At 41.2% G+C, this 24,834-nt stretch overlaps 1 protein-coding gene across 4 annotated transcripts in view; it reads left to right on the top strand.

Annotated features, from left to right (window-relative positions):
- The window catches only part of ARHGAP26 (Rho GTPase activating protein 26), a 210,855-nt gene that overhangs the window by 62,014 nt on the left and 124,007 nt on the right, over positions 1–24,834 (top strand). For 3 of the 4 annotated variants that reach the window (XM_033140019.1, XM_033140020.1, XM_033140021.1), the window contains exons 5-11: positions 476–577; positions 3,820–3,930; positions 7,574–7,678; positions 8,438–8,567; positions 10,646–10,749; positions 13,742–13,836; positions 22,494–22,572. In XM_033140019.1, coding sequence (XP_032995910.1) covers positions 476–577; positions 3,820–3,930; positions 7,574–7,678; positions 8,438–8,567; positions 10,646–10,749; positions 13,742–13,836; positions 22,494–22,572 — 726 coding nt within the window. Of the gene's footprint in view, positions 1–475; positions 578–2,478; positions 2,536–3,819; positions 3,931–7,573; positions 7,679–8,437; positions 8,568–10,645; positions 10,750–13,741; positions 13,837–22,493; positions 22,573–24,834 lie in introns of those variants that run through there. The other variant, XM_033140022.1, reaches the window with a different exon arrangement.

The raw sequence follows: 24,834 nt of genomic DNA, 5'->3' as shown, positions 1-24,834 counted from the left end.
TTTGTCCTCTGTCTTGTCTTGCTTTGTTACTATAACAACTTGTTGCTGCTCTTAAGATATATGGGCTTCTGCCAGTTTCACTTTCCTTCAGCCTTTCTTCCTGTAAAACAGAGGCTTCTTGTAAACTCTTTATTGAAGAGGCTCTGATTTTGGTGTTTGATTTACAACGTCACCTAGGAGCGACACCAGAGCTGGAATCAAATTGCACAAGCCGGTGGAATTTATCTGATGTTAGCAAAGGCCATAACCTAAAACAGGGGTAGTCAATATGGTGTCCTCTAGATGTACCGGTAGTTGGACTCTAGCTAGCATGACTGGGGAGAGGATGGTGGGAGTTGTAGTACAGTAAAATTTTATGTTAAATTTTTAGAATTAATAAAAGAACATGTTAGCATTTGTCTCAACCCTCCTTTGACACGCTGAAGTACTGCGGCAATGCAGTTTTTCTTGATATGTATATGACATATTTTGGCAGGAAGCCAAGAAAAAATACGACAAGGAGACGGAGAAATATTGTGGTGTGTTAGAAAAGCACTTAAACCTGTCTTCCAAGAAGAAGGAATCCCAACTTCAAGAGGTGAGATTGTTTTGTTGTTTTCTTGTCACGCTGTCCTGTTATAGACCCCATTAATTGCTTATGCACTTCAGGGCTCAGGCTGCAATGAAAAAAGAAAGGCCTTTCTGAAGTTTCTGGAACTTGATTTTAAGAGCCCAGACAACACAATATGTTAAAACACCTTTTTTGCATTTATTTGTTTTTAAAAAAACAACAACTCTTGAATCTGAGACTATGTGAGCTCTTGTTTTGAGCTTTGTTAGGGCATGAATTATAAATATGTTAAATACATATTGGCTGCTGGAGTCAAGCTGCTGTTGGTGCCAATGGAAGCTTTCCTCCGGATGTAGAAAGCATTGTTGGAGGGGGATTTTTGCTGGGACTGTGGCAAAGTAGGAAAGAATTAAACTTCTTCTTCCTGTTTGTCTCCTGCAATGATTTCCTTTACGTTGAAGTCATTATTGTTTTTAAAAATGTGTTGTTTGTTCCTAAATAAATAATTTTAAGATTCAGGGGTTTAACTCCAGAACGAAAAAATTGGAGGAGAAAATAAGTGTAAAAGGGGGGAGGAGAATTTGCTGTAGCCAAGAGAACATGATTCTTCGATAATGTAAAAACAATGATATTGAAGACAGTGGCATGTTAATCAGTTCACATGCATGTTATAGTTCAGTAACAAAGCACATATATAAGAACCCAGGCTGAGTCCCCAGCACCTGCAAGTCAGGCAGCACAAGATTCCTGCCTGAATTATTTGAGAACTGCAGTCTGTATAAACTAAGGTTAGGCAGACTGAGGAACCATTTGATTTGCTTTTTTTAAAATAAAAAAAAATCAGTTATTAGAATCTCAAGATCTACCTAGCTGATCTCTAATATTTGGGGAACACAGCCAATAACCGTTTGTTTGTTTGATAGTTAGCTGCTGTGCAGTAACTGTGGTGAATATTGGACTAGTGAAACTTGTATCCTGTGCATAGTGAAATTTCTGAGGTAATGAAATGTTTGGGAACATCCTGGCTACTCAAAAGGGCAAGGCTGTTGTGAAAGAGAGGAACAGTAGCTAGTTTGCTGATACAGGTATTAAAAAAAATTGTTGTGAGGAGGAGCTCTGAAGGGCAGACAAGGTCCTGGATAGAAAGTCAGAGGACTCTAATGAAACCTAAGGAGCAAAGAGTGTACATACAGTATCGCTGAAGGAAAGAGGCAGATGGAGCACTGGACTGAATTAATATACATTAACCTGAGGGGAGGCAGAGATGGATGGCAAGGATGACTGAGAAAAAAACTGTGGGTTGTGGGATAGGGAGCTAAAGGGCCTGGTGTAGACCCTGAGAGGACCCTTGTGCCTTACAGCACACCCACCCACGTGTTCTACCAGTCATTGTTTCCGCCATTACTCGATCGGTTTTGACTTGAGAAACCTGAGGAGTAAGTGAAGGCAGTCAGACAGTGGAGTGCTGAATTTTGCCTATCAATGAGAACTAACTAGCTAATTGTTTGCCTCCTTTCAGATACAATTATTGTATGTAACCACTGAATCATGGTGCCACCTTGTGGACATCTTTCACATTCAGCTTCAGTTCTGGGTACTTTTGGAAAAGAAGTTACATTAAACATTATTATTTTTTTAAACCAGAAGGAGCTCTGAGCTTTCCATTTTAGACATGCCTCTGTATCTGGTGCTTAGAATGCCTGATAGCCATTGAGCCCTCACTAATTTTACCTTTGCAAGCTCTTTGTACGCTCAAGCTACTTTGACTGAGTGACATCTTCGCCTGAGTGATATTTTGGTTTAGGTGCCGTAGATTTTGAATGAGGTGTCCAAATGTATTCAGCTTCCATATGGAAGCAGGGGTGCCTCAGCCTTGAAATGTCTGAGGATTTAGCTATTGAGCTAGGATTTCAGAAGGGGAAGCAATGCCAGAAGAATGACAAATGTGTGTGGAGAAGTTTGTTGTTTGTGGTAATTTTAGAAGAGTGGGTGCTGTGCTTCATTAATAGCATACAGCTGCTTCGCGGGTGTGTCTGGCTCAGCCAAAGACAATAGTTCATGTGTTGAGAGCTCCGAGTTTCTTCTGCTGGCCAAACATCTGGGAGGTTGGAATTCATTTAGTTGCTTAGCAAGCCTGCTAAAATGGCACCACGTCTTACTGACTTCACCTAAGAGTATCCCACTCCTTGTACACTGGACCCTTGTGAACATTAATATTTACTTTATAATTTGTATTTCATATGCTGCTCAATTTAACCACATCCCCTGGGTGTACCACAAATTTAAATCAGTAAGATACAAATACCGTCAGCTGTCATAGATTTAAAACAACCTGCTCAGAAGTTCATAAAAAGCAGCATAAGCCCAAACAATAAGCAGCATAAAATCAGCAAGGGGAAAACTAAATAGTTATAAATGCATTCAAATGCTTAGGAGAATTAGAAGGTCTTCATTTGGTGCCCGAAGGATCCTAAGGTGGGTAACTGGGGGGAACATCCCATAATTGAGGCATGACTGCTAAGGAGGCCTTCAAGCTGCATTTTGAGTTACTTAAACTTGAGAGACCCTGGTTCAGTGCCCCCTCTCAGCCATGAAGTACACTAGGTGACTTTGGTCCAGTGGCCTACATTTTGTAGGGTTGTTGTAAAGTTAAAAGGGAGAAGAAGCATCCACTGTATGCCTTCCTGACCTTAGAGGGAGATAGATTTACGAATTATGAATATGCAAATTAATATAACACTACCAACTATCAACAACCAACAACTCCTAATAGCTTGTGAGAAACCTGCTGACGAGAGGGAGGGGAGTCGTGGCTCGGCAGAGCAAAAATATAAGAGGGTATGTTTGTAGAAGTTTTATTGGATGTAATTTGAATTAATTGGAAAATAAAAATTGTTTATAAAAAATAATTAAAAAATAATAATAAAAGAGAGAAATCTAAGCAATAGCTGTTTGGTGCCAATTTAGATCTCATTCTCTTTCTTTGTGAATAATACAAAAAAAAGGAATTATTTCCTTTTTTTTCTAAAAGGAGATTCATTCTGGGAAGCCCTGAAATTCCTTCAGAGCCTAGGGTTCCTCAATGAGATGGAGAGTAATTGTTCTTGTGGACTTGGTATAATGTTTGGCTGTCCTATCTACCTTGTTCTGGAACTCAACCTTCTTTTGTGAAGATTATTGTGCAATCAGCACTTTGCATAATATTGGTGCCAAATGTTAACATTTAAAAGCTGCTTTGTATCTTTTTAATCCACATGGTGATTTGACAGGCAGACAGCCAGGTGGACCTGGTTCGACAGCACTTCTATGAAGTCTCCCTTGAGTATGTCTTCAAAGTACAAGAAGTTCAAGAGAGGAAGATGTTTGAATTTGTGGAACCAGTAAGTAAACAGTCATGGCTTTTCATTGTTACCCTGTGAACTGTTTTACAGTATAGTGGATATTGGAGATGGTTCCAACTGCTTGCTTGCGGTTCAGATGGGAAAACTGACAAACAGCTGCTGTGAAGTCTCCTACACTTTTTTAAAAAATCAATTTTGTCACAGTGATTGAGTTTCCAAAAAGGCATTAATGATAGAGTAACAATGTTGGAGTGCCTTCTGTTTTCTTATAAATTGTGAGACAATAGTCTGAATTTGAATAGGATCACTAATGTGGCCTTCATCAGTCTCACACCCAAGCAGGATGGGACCTGTTGCCTTTTGTGGTGTGGTCTCAAATCACCTGGAAGTGTGTGCGTGTGAATGTCTCAGTGCCTCCCAGTTTTCCTCCCTCTTGCAATGGTTGGTTGAAACAGAACTGACTTTATTAACATCTTCTGAACTTGATATGATTGCCTCACAGGATTTCAGGTAAACCCCATAGACACTAATTGACAAGCACAATCTGTAGAGTCGTGTAATATTTTAGGTCCACTGAATTGTAAAAATAAATCAAAGGAAACGAGAAGGCAGTGGGTTATAATACAGTCCAGAACAGGTTGAGACTCTATTACTGGATCTGCCAGCCTTCTGACTAAGAGCACTTCAATATTAAGTTTTACCTTATTTTAACCACATTCAGCCTATAACAGACTTCAGTCTGTGGTACAGAACTTCCAAGAGGTTGTGTTCCAAAGCCTCTCTCTGTAAATATTGAATAAAAAAGCAGATGATCAGAAACCTTTTCCTTGCTGGGCAACCGGCTGTGGGAGTTGCTTGCAGCCACCTGCCAGGCGGGGAGCCACTGCAGAAAAGGCTTGTTCTCATGTTGCCACGCTCTGGACCTCTCATAGAGGAGGCACACAAAGAAGGGCATCAGATGATGACCACAGGGTGTGGGTCTCTTCATATGGGAAGAGGCGGTTCTTGAGGTATTGCGTTTCTGAACTATTTCTGTAACCATCACCATAACCAGAACCACTGTCAGTGCTGAAAGCAGGTCAGGACTGAAATGGGTCAAGGTAATTAATCTCATCCACAAATTCCGGAAGCTGGGCCACCACCACATGCTCAAGCACCTTACCCAAGTGGGGAATGTATGAACACCATCCAGGAAATATCCTGAGAGGGCTTGTGTAGAGAACTGAAGCTGAGACATTAGTACGTTCATGGCTGAGGTAACATTTAATAAGTTGTCTGATCCACACCTCATATTTTCCTAGGCAGTACTTTCAGTCAGTTCTCTTCTGAAGCAGTACTTTTGTTAGGCAGAAATTTCATCAATGGTATGCAAGGTTTTTACGTTCTGAAAGTGTATGTTAGTAGCTTCTGAATAGAGAGGTTTGCCTATTACTCCCTCCAAACAAATAATGAAAAAAATAGACTCGTTCATTTCATGTATTCCTCAAAATAGCTTTTGTGACTTTATGGTCCTGGAACACCACTCACTTCATCTGAGCTGTGTTTCCATTATTGTAAAATGAAGATTGGGTGGGTATCCTTTCCTTCCATCCTGCAGCTTTTATGGAATAAAGTCCACAGCACTCTTACCAGTATAGATAAGATGACAAAATCCTAGTGTAACTTCTGTATCTGACCTGCAGATGGCACCAGGCATTGCTGATGTGTTGCTTAAATTGTTTTGTGGAATGTTTCCAAACCACATTCTGTGTATATGGTGTGTCTGTGTGCACACAAACACAGGGAAAGTACAGAATCACTATTTATTTAAAATGGAGCAAAGAGTGGCAAGCAGGAGAAGGAGTGTGAATTAAAGAAGCTTTTTAAAATGTGGCATGTTTTACATATGTGTTATGTTCCTGAGTTGAGAGCACAAATCCCAGATGCAGTATAATGTAGTCCTCTTGAGACTGAGCAGGACATCACTCACCTGAGAGAGTGAGGCATGGCTACATATATGCTTGTGTCTTTTGCTCACTGAAGATCTTACCAGGCCTTTCAAGTTAAATTTGAAGACTTAAGTGGATGAAAATGCTTTAAAGAAGCTGTCCACTACTGTCAGTACTGTGATCTGTATCAGAACAGAAGTTTTGGAAGCTCCAGAGGTTGCACAGTGTGATACAATAACGCTAGTAAAAGAGTGATTAAAAAAAGCAAACCTGTTGCATACATTTAGGCTAGGGATGCTTTAGTTCGGAGGTTGCAAGTTGTTTTGGCATAGAAACAGTTGTGGGTATCACACCTGTGCTAGAACTCTCCCCAGATGTAATCCCCTAAAATCGCCCCCCAACCTCTATTAGGTGTGTGTGTGTGTGTGTGTGTGTGTGTGTGTGGAAAGAGAGCCAGTGTGGTGTAGTGGTTAAGAGCGGTAGACTCGTAATCTGGTGAACCGGGTTCGCGTCCCCGCTCCTCCACATGCAGCTGCTGGGTGACCTTGGGCTAGTCATACTTCTTTGAAGTCTCTCAGCCCCACTCACCTCACAGAGTGTTTGATGTGGGGGAGGAAGGGAAAGGAGAATGTTAGCCGCTTTGAGACTCCTTTGGGTAGTGATAAAGCGGGATGTCAAACCCAAACTCTTCTTCTCTTCTTCTTCTTTAAAGAAGGCCTCTTTTAAGCCTGATTTCAGTGCAGGGATGGAACTCTGTGGTCATCAGGGAAGGCCTGTGCTAGCAGCTCTGTGCCCATGGGTACTGTGCCAGTGACCCATGTTTTAGTTAGACGTAGATCCCATTGATGCTTTTGAATTATGGTGCTGGAGGAGATTCTTGAAAGTCCCATGGACTGCAAGAAGATCAAACCTATCCATTCTTAAGGAAATCAGCCCTGGCTGCTCACTGGAAGGACAGATCCTGAAGCTGAGGCTCCAGTACTTTGGCCACCCCATGAGAAGAGAAGACTCCCTGGAAAAGACTCTGATGTTGGGAAAGATTGAGGGCACAAGGAGAAGGGGAAGACAGAGGACGAAATGGTTGGATAGTGTTCTCGAAGCTACCAACTTGAGTTTGGCCAAACTGCGGGAGGCAGCGGAAGACAGGAGTGCCTGGCGTGCTCTGGTCCATGGGGTCACGAAGAGTTGAACACAGCTAAACGACTAAACAACAACAACAAAGTCCCATTGAGTTCAGTGGTGCTTACTCCAATATAAGTGTGCAGCCATGCTGGACAAGCCTATAGATGTAACTCCTATTTCAGTCAATAGGACTAATTCCCAGGTGTGTGCACACAGAATAACTGTAGTTTCTTTTCTTTTTTTCCTTTGGGGGTGCAGTGTGATGTTGAATGGGAAGAAAGGGCAGTAGCAATAACTCTCTCCTTGAGTAAACACAGTCGGAAGTCGAACAGAATCCGTTCTGGAAGTCCATTTGACTTCTGAAACATTTGATTTCCAAAGCGCGGCTTCTGATTTGCTGCAGGAAGCTCATGCAGCCAATCGGAAGCCGCAGAAGCCCTGTCGGACGTTCAGCTTCCAAAAGAAGGTTTGAAAACCGGAACACACACTCCCAGTTTTCGATCTTTCGGGAGCCGGAACGTTCGACTCCCAAGGCCTTCGGGAGCTGAGGTACGACTGTAGAATCCAGTGAGAGCATGTCTGTCTATTGTCTCTCTCTTACCTCAGCCATTTTTTCCCCTTCTCCCTTGCAGCTGCTGGCATTTCTGCAAGGACTATTCACATTCTACCACCATGGCTATGAGCTTGCAAAGGATTTCAGCGATTTCAAGACGGAGCTGACAATTAGCATACAAAATGTAAGCACAGTGGAATCACTTAACAGAGGCAATGCAATTTTACCAACTTTTCACAAAGCATGTTAATGAGAGGTTAAAATTGTACACAAGCAATCCCCACTCCTCCAGTGGACAGGGGGTAAGTAACCTAACACATAGCTTCCATAGCAGCTTGTTTCCTTCTGTTTATGAATGTTGAGAGCCAGCTGTCTATCCATGTCCATGCCTAAGTGTGCAATAATTTCAGTAAGTATTTAAAACCATTCTTTGCTTCTTCAAGAATGTGACATCATTTGTGAGTGTTACTGCCAGAAGTTGATGTTGGCAACTTTCAGCTTCCATTTCTCATGTAGGATGAATCGCTTCATAATTGGAAAATTTCCTTGTGGTTTTATGTGGAAGGATTTGCATTTGGGAGGTTCTTAGGTGTATATAGTTATGTCATTGCATACCTGTGTTTCTCAAAATACTGATACTAGCTCCCTCTTCATCAGTCTTTGAGAAACTCTGGTGTATTTGTGGAATGCTCATACTTTGAACTGGAACTATATGCATACACTAATAGATGAGCGTATCTCTATTCAGATTGTCATAAACATCGTACTTTTTATTTATATATAAAAATCGCACATGTGTGAGTTTAAGGGTTTACAGTATATGAAGCTGTTAGTTCCTTTGATGCACCCAGAGCAGCAGCAGCTTCTTTTTCTGGATCCTGTGTGTTTTAAGGCTGGTAAAGTCTACCTAACACCACTTTTTTGCTGTCAACTTTAAATGCAGACAAGAAATCGCTTTGAAGGCACAAGATCAGAGGTTGAGTCCTTGATGAGGAAGATGAAGGAGAATCCCCACGAGCACAAAAACATCAGCCCTTTCACAATGGAAGGCTATCTCTATGTCCAGGAAAAGCGTATGTGTTGCTTCCCCTGGAATCATGTAGCTGCTATGCAGTGGGCTTTTGGGTTGACTACTAAGTGTCTGGTGATAGTTCATATTAGGAAAACAGGATGAGCCTCTCTTTGTCTGTATGAACAAGGCTGACCTAAGCTCTTGTTGCCTGCGGTAGAATCCCCTCCCCAATGTCAAGGTGTGTAGTTCCCCTGAAAATAATAATAATAATAATAATAATAATAATAATAATAATAATAATACCCCACTCTGGGCAGCTTACAACATACCTAAAAACATAATAAAAGCATCAATCCTTAAAAAACTTCCATAAACAGGACTGCCTTCAGATGTCTTCTAAAAGTCAGATACTTGTTTATTTCCTTGAGATGGAATGGGAGGGCGTTCCACAGGGAGGGCACCACTACCGAGAACACAGACAACGTTGGTTTTTAAAAGATTCCACTCAACAGTTCTTACTGGTCCCAGTTATCTCTAGCTTAGAAACTTTAATTGAAAGCTTTAAATAGATCCTGCCTTATTTTAAGCATATTGAAAAGGATGCTTTTTGTACAAAAATGCTACATCATGCTACCCTTTTCAGAGTACAGTTGTGGTGATTATGAAATGATGTTCTGCAACAGCAGTTCTCGGACCTTTCCCCCTGCAGATTAGTGGAAAATTGCTAGAGGTCTCAGTGGGCCACTTCATTATTTTTTTCTTTTGCAAATCAAAACATATAGATAAGTGTTTAGTTGTTGTTGTTTTTTTTTAAAAAAAACCAGCATGGCATTAATGTAAATAGTGAGCCTTTGGTCAGATTTCTAAGAAGAGTTCTTGGCAAATGTTTAGGGTAAAATTAGTAGACTGCATCAGTGCTGTATTATGAAAATCGTGGGCCTTGTTAGCCTGGCTCTGGTTGAAACAGCCTTGATTTCCATAATGGGGAAAAATCAGGAGCAGGGCCAATTATTTTAATTTATTTAACAAAAGTTATATAGCACTTGATTGTAACAAAAACTCTAAGCAGTTTACAAGAAATATTAAAATTATCAATATTACAAAGAAGCAATTTAAAAATTAAAAGCTAATTAAAATTATTCATTAGCTAAACAGAGATTTTAAAAATCAACACCTGTGTTTCTGAATAGGATTTCCTTAACAAAAATGTTTTAAGCAGACGCCAAAAAGAGTATGTTGAGGGCACCTGTCTGATGTCAATAGACAGGGAATTCCAAAGTGTAGGTACTACTACACCTAAGACTGTTGTTTTGTTTTTTTACAAAAGTACAGTAAGTAGTATGTGGCGTATGTAACAATGCCAGTTCCACAGATCAAAATCATTGAGTGGCACATATGTAATAAGCCAATCCCACATGTAAACTGGTCCCAAGCTGCTAAGGGCTTTATATATCAATAGTAACAACTTGAACTTGGCCCGGTAACAAATAGACAACCAGTGCAGATCTCTGAGCAGAGGTGTTATATGCTCACATGGTCTCACACATGTTGACAACTGTGCTGCAACATTTTGCACTAACTGCAGTTTCCAGATCAAGCAAAAGGGAAGTGTCTTGAAATTGCCAGTGCCTGTGGTCAAGCTCTCTGGATCTAGGGACAGTCATAGCTGTTGTATCAATCAAAACTGGTAAAAGGTGCTTATAGCCACTGAGGCTACATGGACCTCAAGTGGCAAAGCTGGATGGATCTAGAAGCACCCCCAGACTGTGTACCTGCTCCTTCAAGGGGAGTGCAACCTCATCCAGGGCAAGTGATGGACCAATTTCTTAAACATAGCAACCACTCATCTATAGTGCCTCCATCTTGCTAGGATTCAACCTCAGATGTCATGGAGAAATAGAGCTGAGTCATAAGAATGTATTTCTTAGGTGTAAGAAATATTTAGAGTTCCCACCAGACATGGAGTAAGTGTTACCTGTAGAAAAGGAGCCTCAGGTCTGCCACCTGAGCAATTGGAGTGGCCCTGTGTAAAGTCAACTGGATGGAACCTCTGATAAGCATGGCTTTTAAGGTACAACTACTTCATCATTGGTTATTTTTATCTCTGTCTCTAACATCAACCCATTTCAATTATTTTAGGTCATTTTGGAACAACAACTTGGGTGAAGCATTATTGTACATATCACAGTGAATCTAAACGAATAACTATGGTGCCTTTTGACCAGAAGTCTGGTGGAAAGGGGGTGAGTGAAAATGCAAGTATCTAGCTATGTGGACAGTTCTAGGTGTATTTGCTGCTGCTGCTGTTGCTGCTACTACCACCACTATTACTACATTAATAGAAAATAATAATAATAATAATAATAATAATAATAATAATAATAATAATACTTAATAAATACATTTGGGGATTGTGGAAAATCTGTTCAGTCAAGGTAATATTGTCCTTTTTAACAGCTTGGTCCTCAGAGTGTTGAAATGTCTCACTAGTAATAAATAAACTGCATAGTTAAGACATACCCTAATTCCCGATTTTTACTCTTTTCATTACACACACACACACACACACACACACCACACACATGTTTGGGTCCTACCCTTCAGAGCAGGAGAAAACAATCCTGCTCCCTTTCCCATGTGGCAGCCCTTTAGATATTTGAAGATGGCTTTCATATCTCCGCTCAGTCTCCTCTTTTCCAGGCTAAACGTATCCGCAACTCCCTCAACCATTCTTCATTAGATGTTCTGCACATGTTCCATTCCAGAACCTCCCACCCTAACATATTGAATAGTGGATAGTTTGTCAAATATTCTTAAGTAATTGATTATATGTGCATTTTCATAAACAAAAAAATTCAAATTATTTTAATTGTAACATTGACGTAACACACTTGGTATTACTCCATGTGGTGAGATCAGTGTTGCAGGTATCAATTTATTCGCGTTTGTAACTCACCTTTATTCCATCATGGAACCCAAGGTCAGTGCATAATTGCATATGTTATCTCCAGGCAGTCATCCACCCAGGTACTGACCAGTCCCAGACTTGCTTAGCTTCGGCAAGTTGGTGGCCTTATTGAGCCTTCAGACCAAATCCTGGGACTAGATCAACAGGTATCAGCACCTGTAGTCCCACCGCCAGCAGCTGTAGATTGCTGTTGTACAGGGGTAGATTGCCGTTGTACATTAAGGTTCTCTAAGTAGAAAAGTTTGGCTTGTTGGTTAGGATGTTTGCTAGTGGACGAGGGTCAGTAAATTCAGGCCAACTTTTTTGACTGGGTCAGGAATATGCAATCATTTTGTTTGAATCAATTAATTAGACCCACCCCTCATTTTGAAGCAGAGAGAAAAGGGCGTGCAAAACGGCCAGGACAACAGGCCTCTTGTGCATGCATGCAGGTGCATGTATGTGCCTGATGTTAAAAATTCAGCATGAGAATTGTGGAGGGGGCAGTTTTTGTGAGCTTAGGAACTGAAACTTGGGGTTGGCTAGATTTCTTTGAGGTTTACCTTGAAAGTATATGCATAGTCCTAGAAGAGAATTTGCCCTGAGATAACTTGGGGAAAATTTATTCCAGAAGAAGGCTGTTTCATATGAAAACCTTGGAAACATTTTAAACCTTCAATGAAGTAAGCCCTTCTATAGTCCGACAGGTGTGTGGCCCTTATTTACATTATCACAAGGAGGAGCCTCTAGGCAGCAGGTGCTGATGGGGTGCATTTGTTAAGGAAATGGGGTGAATCATTACATTCACTTTGGCTTGTCTTGCAGCATTTTATTTATTTGCAGTTGAGTTTGCAGTCCTGGGCACAAGGATTCTCCTTAACATAATTCATAAAAGAACATTAATATTCCCCTCACTAGGTCAGGTTGTGCTGTGAAGTCACTGCTTGGCACCCATCTGGCTCTGCTTCCCCAATACAATAGACCAGTCTCTTCCTGTTGATTTTTTTTTATTTGCAGGATGATTCATGGTGTGGGAATGGTTGTTACCATCAGTGGTATTTCTCTGTCAGAGTAGCCTTTTGTAGTCTTCTCTCCCCATCCCCACCTGATATTTCTAAGAATCACTAAATTGAATCAAATCCAACAATAGAGGAGTGGCTTTGTCTGATAAGGTGGTGGGCATATCTAGTTTTCTTCAAGAAAGGAAATTGGATTACAGTCAATAGTAGTCAAGTGTACAGGACTTCCAGTCATCTGAAAGAAATAGATTGCTGGTAAGACTTGTATACTAAGGTTTGTATCCCTGGAAATACAACATTCTGGTGCCTTAATAGGGTCAAGGGGCAACTTGACCTTGGTGATGAAAGAATGGAACTCAGAGGAAACTTATTAATCTCAGTTGAATTCTCCCTCTGCCATCACTGTGATTGAACAATTAAGATCTCTCACTCTGCTGCATGAGGGACTTATTGATCCTATGAGATAGCTAGAACCTGCTGTAGCTTCTCTTTGAGGTGGGTGAAGTAACTGTGGTTGTGGTGTGGAACAGGATCTTATTTTGCTGTCTCAAATCCATGTGGTTTATAGCGCCTTTAAATGGTTGTAGACTGCAGTTGTATGTCGTTGTTCACCCTGCATGCATCCTTTTCTTAATGACATATAGCATATTCTCAAGACTCTTTGCCCCTAAGTAAATGCCATGCAGATTAAACAAATCATGGAGGCATGAGCTTCCATAAGCAAGTGCCTACTCCACAGGTTGTGATGTTGACCACCACCTTAGATGGTTTTTTTAAAAAGGGGGCTAGATGGATTCATGGAAGTTAGATCTATCAACAGAAACAGGCACTGATAGCTAAATAGGATCTCCAGGGTCAGAGAGAGTGCATCACTAAAGACCAGCTGCTGGAGAGCAATAAGGCTATTACCTTCCTTTCAAGCCTCGCTTGTGGGCTTTCTGCACCCATTGATGATAAGCAGGATGCTGGACTAGAAGGACCTTTGATAACACCCAGTGGGGCTACCTATCTTAATATTTTTTTAAATCAGTTCTGCGGTTGATGTATTTTTATAGGGTTTTCTGTTTGTGATTCTGTGGGCGATAGTTCACAAGTTGTATTGCAACACTGACCTTTCTGTACTGCCTAGTTTTAATCAGTAATCCACATTGGGCCATATGCTACTTACATAATTAAGACAAGTGACATTCAGAACAAGGCTATTACCAGTATGTTATTTTAAAATATATCTGTAAATTGGTCTAATCTTTGGTCTTCATCTTATGCCAGGGAGATGATGAAACCATTATTCTCAAATCATGCACACGTCGAAAAACTGATTCCATAGAGAAAAGATTTTGCTTTGATGTAGAAGCAGTGGATCGGTGAGTTGCACATGTATTTTGCCTTTCTGTCATTAGGTCCAGTGTGTGCCAGTTCCTGTTTATTAAATTGTATGTTACCAACATAAACACTGATAGTCAAGGCAATGAAAAATTGAGATAGAGGCTATCCTAAATTTCTCTAATTCTCTAGTTTCATGGAATATTCTTATAAGAATTGTCTGCATTGTTAATTTCTTTTTTTTAACCGATAGCAAGCCGGATAGAAGCTTTGGCTGACACTATATTCTTTAGTCTAATAAAGACACAATTAGTGATGGGTCTTTGGGAAACTTGTGTGCTCCTTAGTCTGCGTTTTGGGCCCTGGGAGCAGACCTCATGCTTGTTTGCTTCCTTTTGGGTCTAATTCACTATGGGTGGAAGTGAACAACTGAACTGGAAAGTTCTAAATTATTTCAGCATGAGATCTCTCTAAGCCTGTGCAAATGTGGACCTATCAGTAGTGACCTGTGTGGTGGAGTGGAGCCTCCCATCACCAACATTGCTACAGCTTACATGGATGGGTAAGTGTGGTTAGGGCTATGCAGATGCATTGGCAGAGCTAATCTGTCACTCTCACTGGTGCAGCCCCAACCTACTGTGTGGACATTTTTGAACATTGGAAACTTCTGAACGCTGGAAGGCTTCTGAAATGTGTGGTGCCTCCCTTAGACTTCCAGCTTCAGACAGTCACCCCCTGCAAGTCGAAGGGTGATGGTAATGATGATAGTAGAAGGCAGAGCTAGTACTCTTGTTCTCATGTGTTATCTCTAAAAGTGCATACTTGAAATCGGCTACATATTTTTTTAAGGTAATATGAAACAAAAGTTCTTTTTCTGAAACATGATTTAGAAAGGTACTGGAATATTGATAAGGAAATGGTAGATACTTAATATTCACCTTGTTCAAGCTAAGTTCTTTAACAACAGAAGTCATATATGTAGTCACATGGAAGAGAGTCCAAAAAAGGTCCTTGATAAGGATTTTTTTTTTTTACTGTAGCAACCCAGTTAGAAACAGAATAGAGGGAATTTATTTTGGCATTCTTCCCCAGTCGTCTCTCACGCCTGCTGACGTGCAACTGAATTTCTGTTAAAATTACAAAATAAACTAGGGGAACAGATAAAATGGATTGGCATTGGGCTGTAGCAGGAATGAGTGAATTGGGAATGGATGGAGTCAGACCAGGAAACACAGGCAATCTGTTTCAGTTTTCCTGTTTTGCATTTCGTGCCACTAAGCAATGGTGCTCCAGAGGCATTAGACAGATGGCATTAGTGATTCCTTGCTGCTTCCAACCATTAATACCATAAAATCCTCTCATTCATGTGGCTTCAAAATATTGCCACTAACAAGCAACATGGTAAAACAGTGTTGCGCTCATAAATTGCCTTTGCTTTGAGTCAGGCAGCTTGCATTAAATCTCTGATCATCTGCTCTTAAAGGTAAGAGAGCTATGGTGTTTGAAAGTGTGCTTTTTCTTATCCTAAAGTAACCATGAACCTCACAAATTAAATTCTTAATACATTTAAGTTTTTTTTTTGCCATACCTAGTGTTTAGTGCAAAACAGTAATAGTAGTGCCTGGAAGGCAGGCTTTGATTTTCCATTCCCTTTGATGTTGACACTATGGAGCAAGCATGTAAACATCCGCGTTATATTCATTGTGAAATGAGTGCAAGATAAGGACTGAGAATTGTTGTTGTTGTTCAGACTTTATTAAACAAAAAATGACCCCAATAATTGCAACATTTCCCCAGAAATTGAATGAATATATTTAAAGATAGTCTTCAGCCACTTAATTATTTTAGTTGATGTGTTGCTGTAATTGATTACTTTGGCTTACAAGTAAATAAACAACATTTACCACAGTGTTAAGACAGCAAGTCAAGTTTAATTTCTTTTAAAATTCTTACAATAATACACTGAAACCTAAATAACATCAAGTGCCTATAACTATGTCCAGTCAATTGAAGACTGACACCTCATAGTTTTTTTAAAAAGTTGATATGCTGATTGAAGCTTTATTTGTGTGTATTTGTTTTGCTAGAGCAATTTGATAGGACAGACATGATGAAGTGGGATGATGTTTTCAATTCAGAGAATCTTATCACAGCCAGCCATATGGCCAAACCGCTTTCCACTTCTGTGCCCATGTTATTATTCATCAATAAAGAGGGAGCCATACCTTTTTTGTTGGGGAATGGTATGAGGGGAGAGGAAGCAGCATATGCAAGGGAAGATAAAATACACTATCAACAATGCTGACTTCATACAGAATGCTGGACTGCAGCATATGCACAAGTTTTACTATGCAGTCTTAAGCTGGGGCTGTAGAAGAATGCAAACAGCTTGCCGATGATGTCATTCCCATAAATAAGTGGGTTAATGCTTTTCCCTGATTTGTGTCTCTGTAACTTGTTGAACATGACATTTTATGGCCTGAAAGCTTTTCTGCAAACACAGCATCTTCTCTAGATGGTTGCTTCAGTAATTCTTAAAGCATTGCTGAGGAAACATTAGCATGGCTGTTTCAGACCCAGCTGGGGCACACAGCCTGAAATTGTTCATACGCACAGTAAGAACGGAACCATTTAAAGATTTGCTGGATAGCCTGTAGGTGGCAGTCATGCGTGATTTGTTAGAAGATACAACATTTGATTAAGCTAGAAAATAAACATTGCCCAAAGGTGTTGTGCATAAGGAGACTTCCATTGCAGTTGTGGAGTTCGGTTGTTCACATTGCTTAGGACAAGGTTATTGTGGTGCTATTTTAAATTTCTGCTTCTTTAAATCATTGTGAAAATTTGTAATTTTTATCATCAAGCAATGTCGTCATGTCCGGGGGTGGTGATTAGCCTTTGGCTCCCAAGTCTTTGCTGGACTACAACTCTTATCACCCCTTGACCATTGGCCATGTTGAGTTGAGTCTAATGATATCTAATGATATCTGGAGGGTCATATGTTACCCACCCCTCATTTAGTATATGTAGTAATTCTGCTTTCAGTCATAACCTCCTTATTTAGTAGCAATCCACTGCTGCATTAAGCTGCCATATTTTGAAGTGTCACTAGTAAGAGGTGTGGAATATATCAGGACTGTGGGGAGAATTCAGTGTTGTGCTCTGCTAATTGTTCCACCAGCGCAAGCATTTTAGCTTGCTCGATGGAACAATCTCCACTCTCTCCCCCCTGCATGCTGTACTGGGGTTTCCCCAACAGCCTTCTGAAGCCAATTTCAGGAGGCATGTGAGTGGAGTGGAGGGTTGTGCTAGCAGAGATCTTTACTTGGGTTTCTGCTAGTGGCGCTAGTTAGTTGAATATGGCCCAGCAGGTGTAAGTCACATAAATTTGTTAATATTCCCCAAGAAGTACATTTTTAGCATGGAGCATATATTTAAAAGAAAAGTTAGGCACAGAGGCTCAGCTTCCTAATAAAACTTAAATCACATTTGGTAAGCCGTTGACTAATTAAACAATCTATGACCTTTTAAACTGTTGGGGTGTTATTGTTTTTGCTTATTAGTTGCATTTTGTGTTTTTACATTGTAAACTGCCCTGTGATCCTTGGATGAAGGACAGTATAGAAATTTAATTTAAAAAATAAAATAATAAATAAATAGAAATTTGAATCCTTATCATTTCTAGTCTGCTACAGTCGTACCTCGGGTTTCGTCCGCTTCGGGTTACGTATTTGCTATCTTTATCATGATCCATAGTTGTCACTGCTTTGACACATAGGGCAGGTGCAAACATAATGATTGACCAAGATGAGCAACAGCCCACAGGATCACACTCCCTCCCTTCTCAAGTGTGACCTTGGCCCTCCTTCCCACCTGTCCTTAAGTGTTGATACTTTATTATGCATATTCCCATATTAACTATTGTTAATCCTAACACAGGTGCAGTCCTGTGTGATCATGATCTGCTAAAAGAGCTCTGCATCCCCATCACATTTGTAACTTATAACTATAGTGTGGACTGCTGACTTTTTAAACCTCCTGTTGTAGTAACATGTGCAATGTGACTGCTTTTAGTGGCTGGGCCAACTTTGACATACTGATATAACTAGTGGCATATGTTCTACCCCATAAGGCTGCAGTGTTAGGCGTGGGAGAGACCTTTGGAGATAGGGAGAGTTAACTGACCTGGTCAAAATGTGTAATTTGGGTGATGGTGGTTTAGAACAGTTTCTTAACTAAACCCCTGAACTGGTCATGCAGAGTGATGCTGTTTATGAAGCAGACTCACAGTTTAGCTTCCTGTCCTACCTGCGGTACTTCAGCTTTGTTATATATTCATTTTTCCTCTCTTGGATGAGTTCTGTGCTGGTCAAATGCAATACAACCTGTACTTGTTCTTTTGCTGTGTCACATTACTAGTGACCTTTGTAGATGAATGAAATCTTGAAATTATCATGTTATGCCTAATGCCTTGTAAACTTCAGCTGCATTCTGCCTCTCTCCTCCACCCACCCACTTGTGTACTGTTTTCTAGAGATGTACAAGTGGTGATTCCCAAATGAATGGTTGTTCCCTGTGAGTAAGCTGGCAAGAGTTTTGTATGTGAGCTGCCAGCACAGCAATGGATCGTAAATATAACCCAGAATGTAGGGTTCCTAGATGGTAGGGAAGGGATGCACTGTGTCCTGTGTTTGAAAAAATATATCTCTGTAATATCTTGATAGCTACTTAAGAAGCCACGGGTTTAAAATCTACTTTTCACCATAGGATAGGGACCAAATTTTGATATTTAGGAACTTCCTCCGTTCATTTCTACTATTTATTGGAGTTGAACACGCTTTTTCCAGCATTCAGACCTTGCAACCAGTGTTAAAAGACTGGCTCACATTTGTACTTCTGTCATCTTTTCACCCTTTTAAGGTAGGTAGGAAATGGAATGGATACTAATTCACAGTCAATTTTCATACAAAAGTTGAAGTGAAACAAAAGTTTATGTCTTAATGATTCTTCTTTTGAGGAACTTCTAGTCCCGAACACGTGAACCGCAAGTAGCAGTACAAAAATGGAGAGGCAGAGCTTTCAAGGACATAAACCAATGACATTTATTTTAAAGACATGACAAGATAACTTGGGAAGGTTAAACTTATCGTGAATGATTCTTCCTTACATCCAGGCACTGTACATACAATTCAAAGGAGACTTAAACTGGGGAGTGGGAGGGTGTGTTTGCTGATCATTCTGCATTGAAAAGGAAGGTCCAAAGGGGGCTGCGTTTTCAGGGTTTCAGTGGTGCATACAAACCCTTTTCAGACTATCTGAAGAAGGCAGGCCCAGAAACTGTGGGTACATGGGGGACAAGGTCAGGGTCAATGTGAGTGCATTTGATGCCCTCGCACTTAAGTCTTCATGCATGAGTTAGGCATTCAGTGATACTTTAAATTTTTTTTCTGCTGAATATTTAAACACAGCTACACTTTTAAAAAGGTTGCCTTGTAATAAATAATAATAATAATAATAATAATAATAATAATAATAATAATAATAATATCCCACCTTTCCCCCTCTATCACCTAGTTGGAAGAAGTACAGGCATATTAGAAATGCTTTGCAAACAGATGGTTGATTACTCTCTTTATAGGCTTTGTGAGGTTTTCTGAGAACATAATCACAGACTTTGATAAAGTCACAGTGGTTGGCAGGCTATACAGATGTTCTGTCTTTTTACTTTTTATTGATTCATCTTACAAATACTGAAGTGCATGAAATTAGTACTAATTATTTTGCTTGGCAAAGCCTGTGTTTACAATATTCTAATGGCATTTTTAACAATTGAAAAGAATATATGGATTGAAAGATAGACATGATCACTTATTTAAAAAAAACCAGGTTCTTGTGATTGTGATATTCAGCAAAGGTTTGCTTTACTTTAAGAACCTAAGAAAAGCCCTGTCAGATCAAACCAATGTCCTGCATAGTCTAGCAACAAATATTATTATTTATTAAATTTCTATACCACTATTTGGGACGTGGGTGGCACTGTGGTCTAAACCACAGAGCCTTGGGCTTGCCAATCAGAAGGTTGGCGGTTTGAATCCCCGCGGCGGGGTGAGCTCCCGTTGCTCAGTCCCTGCTCCTGTCCACCTAGCAGTTTGGAAGCATGTCAAAGTGCCAGTAGATAAATAGGTACCGCTCCGGCGGGAAGGTAAACGGCATTTCCATGCGATGCTCTGGTTCGCCAGAAGCGGGTTCAACCCCAGAGTCGTCCGCGACTGGACCTAGTGGTCAGGGGTCCCTTTACCTTTACCTTTATACCACTCTTCATCTAAGGATCACAGGGCACTTTACAATCTAAACAAATCAAAATACATACCATAGTAACAAAGAATAATCCCCCCTTACACACAGTTTAAAAGGCCATGGTTTGTTTAATTAGCCAAAGGCCTGTGAGAAGAGGAATGTGTTTGCCTGGTTCCTAAAGATATGTAATGAAAAGTGGATCAACCAGATGTCTTCTTGGAGCCCACAAGCAGCAGAGGACAACAATATTCTGTCACTGTTGTCCTCTTGTAACTGATATTCAGAGACCTGCTTTAACCATCATGACTACTAGCCATTGATTTATCCTCCATGAATTTGCATAATCCAATTTGTAAGCTGCCTAAATTTCTATTGGCAAAGAGCATATAGCGTGAATTTACCAATTTAAGGTTACATTGGTATTTCTAGAGAGGTATTTTTATACTGGGGGGGGGGGAGCCATGGAATTGTTTAATTTTCAGTATAACATTTCAAATTGGCTGAAAAGTAATTTTCCTTTTTCTAGAATTTTTCTAGAATACTAAGTCTGTAAGTACCAACTGATTCTCTGCACAAAGAGATTAGCAAAAATGACACACAGTATGCCTAGATTATTATCTAAATGTACTACAAAACAGAACAGATTGTGTCCTTTCCTGGGTAAATTGTGTGAGCTGCTTTGTGTATATAATTATTATTCCCTTGCCATCTGATTTCCTCTTTCTAATATCACAGGATTAGAATATGGAATTGTTAAACCCTTTCTCTATTGCCTAGGGCAGAGGCCAAATGCCATTTTTTAATGATATATGTAAATTTTCTGCTAATAACTAGAGGTTTCACACACAGCAACAGTCTTTGGAGCTGGCTTCGTTGCAACTTTCACTTCTTTTTGGTGATTCTTCAGACATTTTTGCTTAAAGTATTACTGATGAAATAGAATTTTGCATTCCTTGGCATTATCAGGTATTTGTTAGAGTCTAGACATATTTATTTTTGTCCCTTTGAATGCATACCTAGAAATAACACAGTTCATTTACATGCTCTGTGCCAGTTGGTTCTCCTGCAGGGGCGTCGCAGGGGGGGCGGAGGGGGCGGGGGGCCCCCGGGCAGCACCCCTGTTGGGGTGACACATGGGGGGCCAGCCCCGCCCACTGGGATTTTTTATTTTTTTTTAAAAAAATTTTTTAAAAAAAATTAGGTTATTTTCGGCACTGCGGGGGGGGGGGAGCCGCAGGGGCGGCCAGCGAGGAGGGGTGTCACCCCCCCTCGCTGGCCGCCCCTTCGGCTCCGCCCCAGCAGCGCCGAAAATAGCCCCCCCTTGCAGCGGCGCAGCTCGGCATGGAAGCAAGGGGCGGGCCAGCGAGGTGGCCCGTCCCTCTCCCTGCCCTGACTTGCGCTGCGCCAAGGGAGCCCAGGCGGCAGATTCAGGAGTCTTTGCGCGCTGCAAAAACTCCTGAAGAAGCCTCCGCCCGGCGGCAGCACCCCTTCTTGCCGCGGCTGCTCGCGCCTGCGGGAGCAGCCGCGGCAAGAAGGGGTGCTGCCGCCGGGCGGAGGCTTCTTCAGGAGTCTTTGCAGCGCGCAAAGACTCCTGAATCCGCCGCCCGGCACCCCTTCTTGCAGCAGCTGCTCCCGCAGGCACGAGCAGCCGCGGCAAGAAGGGGTGCTGCCGCCGGGCGGAGGCTTCTTCAGGAGTTTTTGCAGCGCGCAAAAACTCCTGAATCCGCCGCCCGGCACCCCCGGGGGCGGGGCGCCGCATGCGTCATGACGTCATGACGCACGCACGCACCGCCCCCAGGGGTGTCTCTTGGCTTCCCGCCCCCGGCAGCCAAGGGGCTAAGAACGCCCCTGTTCTCCTGAAGCGTACGGGAAAACATTTTGCATGAAGCAGCCCTAAATACTTGTCTAGTCAGACTATGACAGTACCCTAAAATCCCTGGATTTCAAGGAGTGAGAGTTGTTGGCTGGTTGTCTGTCTGTGAAGTTTAGCTAGCACATTTGGATGCAATGGCTTGCCAACCCACCGTCAGCTTTATTTGGATGCACAACCATGCAGATTTTTGATTTGCTAAACATTTGCAATTGAGGGAAATGTCTGCTATTAGTCACATCCTAGTTTTGGTCCCCTATTTTTTCATTGAAGTGGGTGTCTCCTCCAGTTGATCCTAAGCTTGCATTTGGACATGGAAAGATGCATTATAACAGCTTTTGCTGAGTGTCACCCAGTTTGCATATAACACTAACCATGACTTAGTGCGAACAAGCAAATGTGGAGGTTCCTAGACCATGTGAAGTGGGCCTTATCCTGTTCCTACCAAATCCCCACCCCCACCCCTAGTCACTTTGGAGTTTAATCTTCTTAGACCTGTTATTCACAGTATCATTCCATCAATTTCTGCAGGCCTGGGGTGATCACAATGCAGGCGCTTTCTGAAGAAGATCGAAGGCTCTGGATGGAGGCCATGGATGGCCGGGAACCGGTAAGAAAGAGTGCTTGAATAAGAAAGGGTTTTGGTGGTTTTTTAAAAAAATAACTCCTATTGAGACTTTGTTTGAATACTTGATGTAATACTTCATCTCCTGTGCTACTAGGATAGTGAGAAAGCTCTTGCTGTCAGTGTTCCTGAGAAATTGCAGAATGTAGGCCAGAATGGTTCAAACATTGTCTTAATGCTGCTGTAGAGGAGGAGGAGAGGAGGAACAAAAATTACAATACAGTATGCCATTTTTGAAACTTTCTGAAATCTGCCAAGTCAGCAGCTGCTAAAGACTGATACATCCACATTTAATTTCACAACCTAATGTCTCCTAATGGATATGTATTATAGCCCAGTCCGCCATACACACATGCGGCACTCATGCATATGCTCACAGGTGAAAACACGGTTTACTGTGAATATCCCTATTCCCCATGTAATAATTAGACTTGTAGGGAGAAACCCTTCTGTTGGAGCCTGCATGGGTGAGGAAGAGGGGCTGCAGACTGCATAGGGAAACCTCATGCCTCACATCCAGCCCATGAGCCATAGCTTTTCCACCCCCCAATGAAAGGGCTCAGGTCAATTGTGGCCTCTCACCCATTTACTGGATTTTTGTATTTCCCCCTCTATAAATGTGTTCACTTGTTCTAATGCAGAAAGTCTGTTTATTAAGAAAAAATGGAAGCACATTGCGTCATATCTCTCTGTATCCTTTCAAAATCCACAAAACTTTTTAATGGCCAGGGGAGGAATTGTTGCATTTAAGCTTTCAATTTGATTCCTGAGCTTTGAATATTCGGGGAAGATGTCATTGAATTCCCCACCCCACCCCACCCCGATCATCTTTACAAAAATAAAAAATGAGATTGTTGGGATGACACACTCTGTGCTTGATACCAGATTTTTCACTTGTATGATAGACTTGCAGAACGCATACAACCCTGATAGCAAACAATTTAAGTTGCCCCACTATTGATAGTAGAGGAAGCTGTGAAGATATGAATGACTTCAGGGGGACATTGTACAGCATATGTAGTTTTTTGAGAGCCACCCACACAAGCAGCTGGCACCTTGCTTACAGTAACATTCAGCAGAATTGCAGGCAGATAGCATTAGTGTCAAACAAAGGAAGTTCTCACTTTAAAAATTAAAATGCTAGATGGATACACAGAGCAGAAGCAAACCTCTCTGCAGGATGTGCTGACTTCACAAAAAGCACAATTGGATGAATGTCATAATTTTTTAAAGCTGTAAATAGTGTGGAAAGAGTGAAGAGGGAAATTTCCGAGCATGGGTTCTCTCATATGCAAAGTAAACTAAGCAGGAAAAGGAAATGCATTGAAAACAGCCAGTTTTTCTGAAGCAATCTGAGTAATGTCTCTTCAGTATTAGAAATCAGCCAATGTGCACTCATTGAAACTGGTCTTGTGTGTGAGTGCTGAGCAGGGCATGGCTTCTGAGATTGTCCCATTAGGGACTTAAGTATAGTACAGTGGTTGAAATATATTTACAGACTAGAAACACCTGGCTGATCCGTGCAAATGTATTGGGAGCCCTGATCAATTCACCTGGATATCTCCCTGACTTTAACTATGTAATAATATCACTTAGTGAGCATATAGTGTTCTAAGTGATATTTTTCTTGTGGGCAGGGGAAGTACAAAAGAAGGGAAACAATGTCTGTTCTCAGCCAACCAAATATATATTTCTTATACACCCTTATATACACGTTTGTCATTAATATGAATTTGAATGTGCATAGGGCAGGTACTAGCTCTAATCACATGTTACAGGCAATGGGAGGAGGATGTGGAGTTTCTCCAGATAGCCTTACACATTTCAGCCACACTTAAAGGGCAGAAGTCTGCAGGGAAGTGGGGTGCCTTCATGTGTATAGTATATCATACAGGGTTGCAGATGGAAACCTTCAAGTATATAGTTATATACCTTCAAGTATATAGCTGTAGTGCAAAGGCCCTCACCCTTCGTGCTGTATACACCATTTCTTTCATCTTCACCAATTGTGTTTTAATTTAAGGTAAGCAATATACATTGAATTCTTTTCAACTTCCATATATTCTGTGGGCCATCTAACTGAAGAATAACAGCAGGCTTAGATCCAGTGTTGACTTTCTGTGAATAGAAAACTCCTTTGGTATGTGGAGAAGGGTCTTTAGCTTAGTAGAGGTTCCTTCTGAGGTCCAGTGGGAGGCGATTTTGGCTGATCCCTCCCTTCCTCATTTCAGCATGCTGAGCTACCTC

Source organism: Lacerta agilis, chromosome 2, assembly GCF_009819535.1.
Source record: "Lacerta agilis isolate rLacAgi1 chromosome 2, rLacAgi1.pri, whole genome shotgun sequence".
NCBI lineage: Eukaryota > Metazoa > Chordata > Lepidosauria > Squamata > Lacertidae > Lacerta > Lacerta agilis.
Note: the sequence above shows the minus strand (reverse complement) of the source record. Positions and strands in the feature narration are given on the sequence as shown.